This window comes from Gavialis gangeticus, unplaced genomic scaffold (genome assembly GCF_001723915.1).
Source record: "Gavialis gangeticus isolate Ggan-Ray unplaced genomic scaffold, GavGan_comp1, whole genome shotgun sequence".
In the NCBI taxonomy this organism is placed as follows: domain Eukaryota; kingdom Metazoa; phylum Chordata; order Crocodylia; family Gavialidae; genus Gavialis; species Gavialis gangeticus.
Genome location: NW_017728995.1, coordinates 19,599,598 through 19,602,124, shown reverse-complemented (window position 1 = coordinate 19,602,124; position 2,527 = coordinate 19,599,598). Strand labels below are relative to the sequence as shown.

At 49.7% G+C, this 2,527-nt stretch overlaps 1 protein-coding gene across 4 annotated transcripts in view; it reads right to left on the bottom strand.

The window, feature by feature from the left end:
* ECT2 (epithelial cell transforming 2) overlaps positions 1-2,527 on the bottom strand; it is an 80,127-nt gene that overhangs the window by 29,923 nt on the left and 47,677 nt on the right. For all 4 annotated transcript variants that reach the window (XM_019503310.1, XM_019503311.1, XM_019503313.1 and 1 more), the window contains 2 exons: positions 1,661-1,739; positions 1,327-1,446 (listed from right to left, as the gene is read on the bottom strand). In XM_019503310.1, coding sequence (XP_019358855.1) covers positions 1,327-1,446; positions 1,661-1,739 — 199 coding nt within the window. The remainder of the gene's footprint in view (positions 1-1,326; positions 1,447-1,660; positions 1,740-2,527) is intronic.

The following is a 2,527-nucleotide window of genomic DNA, read 5'->3' as shown; positions in this document are numbered from 1 at the left end:
GGGGGGGGGGGGGGGGGGGGGGGGGGTAGAGCAAGGGCTGCTCTGATATTGACGTCTGTAGTTGGCTGGTGTCTGCAATCCGTCCCCAAGGTCCCTTCCAATCCCAGTGCTCTGGGGGAAGGACAGCAGCCTATTGTCATCCTGCACACAGATCCGGGGGCCCATGCCCCCTGGGAAGAGTCCAACACCAACCCGCAGCCCTCCTTTTAAGAAGAGCCAGGAGGCTGGGGCTGGGCAGGGGATGGGGCTAGGATGGGAAGCCATGGGAGCTTCTACTGCCAGAGCAGAGAGATACAGCTGGAGAAGCCATGGGATAAGCCCCCGTGGCTGTCCTGCCCAGTCCCATCCCCTGCGTGGTGTCAGTCTCCCAGCACTTTTTTTTTTAAGCCCCGCACTCACTGGCTGCAGCAGCAGCAATCAGGGCCTCTGAAGGTTTGTGGCAGAGCCCCCCGCCACAGCATGGGGCAATGGGAGACAGCTGGGATTGCCCTCCCTGCTTGGCACCCACACCGCAGCTGTCGCATCACGCAGGTACAACACGGCTCAGCAGGGCGCTGCGTGCTGTCTGGGAGCTGGGGCAAATCCAGCAGTCAGCCAGAGCCCAGCACCACAGCCTCAGCAGCCCCAGTTCCCAGATAGCACACAGCACCCTGCCAAGCCACACTGCACCCATGCCATGGGGCAGCTGCCGCATAGGTGCCAGGTGGGGGTGGGTGATACCCACTGCCCCCCACTGCCTTGCGGTGCACAGAGGGGGCTCTGCCACAAGCCCTCAGAGGCCCCGATTGCTGCTGAAACAGCTGGCGAGTGAGGGGCATTTTTTAAAAAAAATTTTTGAAGCGCTAGGAGAATGGGCTCAGGCAGTGAATGAGGCTGGGCAGGGCAGCCACAGGCTTCTCCCACAGTTCCCCCTGCCTGGGGAGAGTCAGGCACAGCTGGAGAAGCTGCGGGAGAACCTGCAACCACCCGGCTGATCCAAATCTCCAAATCAGCGTCGAAATTCCAAAACAGATTCAGCCAAATTGAAATGGAGCAGTGATTTGAAACACCACTGTCCCTCTGAAATGGCTAAATACAAAACTGGAAATGAAGCATATAGCCATTTTGCACAGCCCTATTTAGTACCGACTACCTACTTATTGCACCAGTCTGTACATTAGCTCCATGAAACAATATTGATAGCATTGCTGAGTATTTAACTTGCCCTTCCCATTAAATAATTCTTTATAGTCAGAGATGTTTAGACAGAAGTTTATCCAAAGCAAATGAAGTTATTGTAAAATACTTTGCAATGTCACAATTCAGAAGTATTTTCTGCAGTCTTACCTCTAGACAGTCATTAAACAGAAAAAGTGTGACTTGTTCTCCTCTGTCACAGATGTCATCACCAAGTGCAACTGTTTCCAATCGTTGAACTAAGCTTCGATGAGAGGACAAAAGATTGGCCTATATGGTAGAAATGAGAAACCGATTAATTCAGGAGCTAAATTACCTCTTGCCCAACTGAGTACTGGAAGAGGGCAAATAGTGACCAATTCACCTTAAGCATTTTGTGAAGACTGTTGAGTGCATAAAGTATATGATTACAGTTACACATCAAATTAAACAGCATTCCTGCTAAGGGAGCCATTCTATAAAGTCTGCACCTTAAGATACTTACTGGACATCCATCAACTTCATAGACAACATCAAAAATTTGCCTTTGTGCTTCTGTTTTTCTTTTATCTTCATTAATGTGTCTGTAAAGAATATTAGGGTTTGCCTTCAGTTTTGAGAAACAATAAACAATCACACTGAATTTAAAAAGAAACTAGAGAGAGAAAAAAAAAGTGGACATTCAAAGATATGGTTCATACAGCTGGTTCTTGTTATTGACAAGTTATTTGGGGGAGAGAGAGAAGGGAAGTTAACAAAAAAACACCACACATGCCACTCCAGCAGAACCACAGAGCAGTGTCAAAGCACTTAATATAGGCAGTTCTGGAACAAGTTTGTGCCCATTACCAGGAACCACCATGTTGTTCAGACTGTTGGAGCAGCTTGGAGAGCAATGTATCTAGTGCAAGGCTTGGGACAGACATTCAAAAAAGCCTGAGCCTGAATGGATTCATATCGTTGCAAGCGAGTCTAACCAGGCTAAGCTACATCAGTTTTGTAAGCCAACAGACATCTTAGAAATGCAGGCACATGTCTGCAGTGGCTCAGGCTAGAAGCCGAGGGGCACTAGAGCAGCCCTCCCTTCACTTCCATATAGCTGAGCTGAGGGGAAGCAAGGCCAGGCCCTGGCAGGATGTTACAATTAGGAAGCCCCCCTCCCCCCCACCTCCTGAATGCTCATCACCCCTAACTAAGTGTTTATGACCTAATTAAGAAAACAGAGGGACATTACCAGCTACCTGTTGATTCTGACTTTGTCCCAGGTGACACAGCTTGGAGGTAGCCAGCATGTGCTCTGCTAGCTAATGCTGAGAAGCGTCTGTGAGGGATGGGGAAATGCCTGCTTAACAGAGTTGGGGGGGGGGGGGGG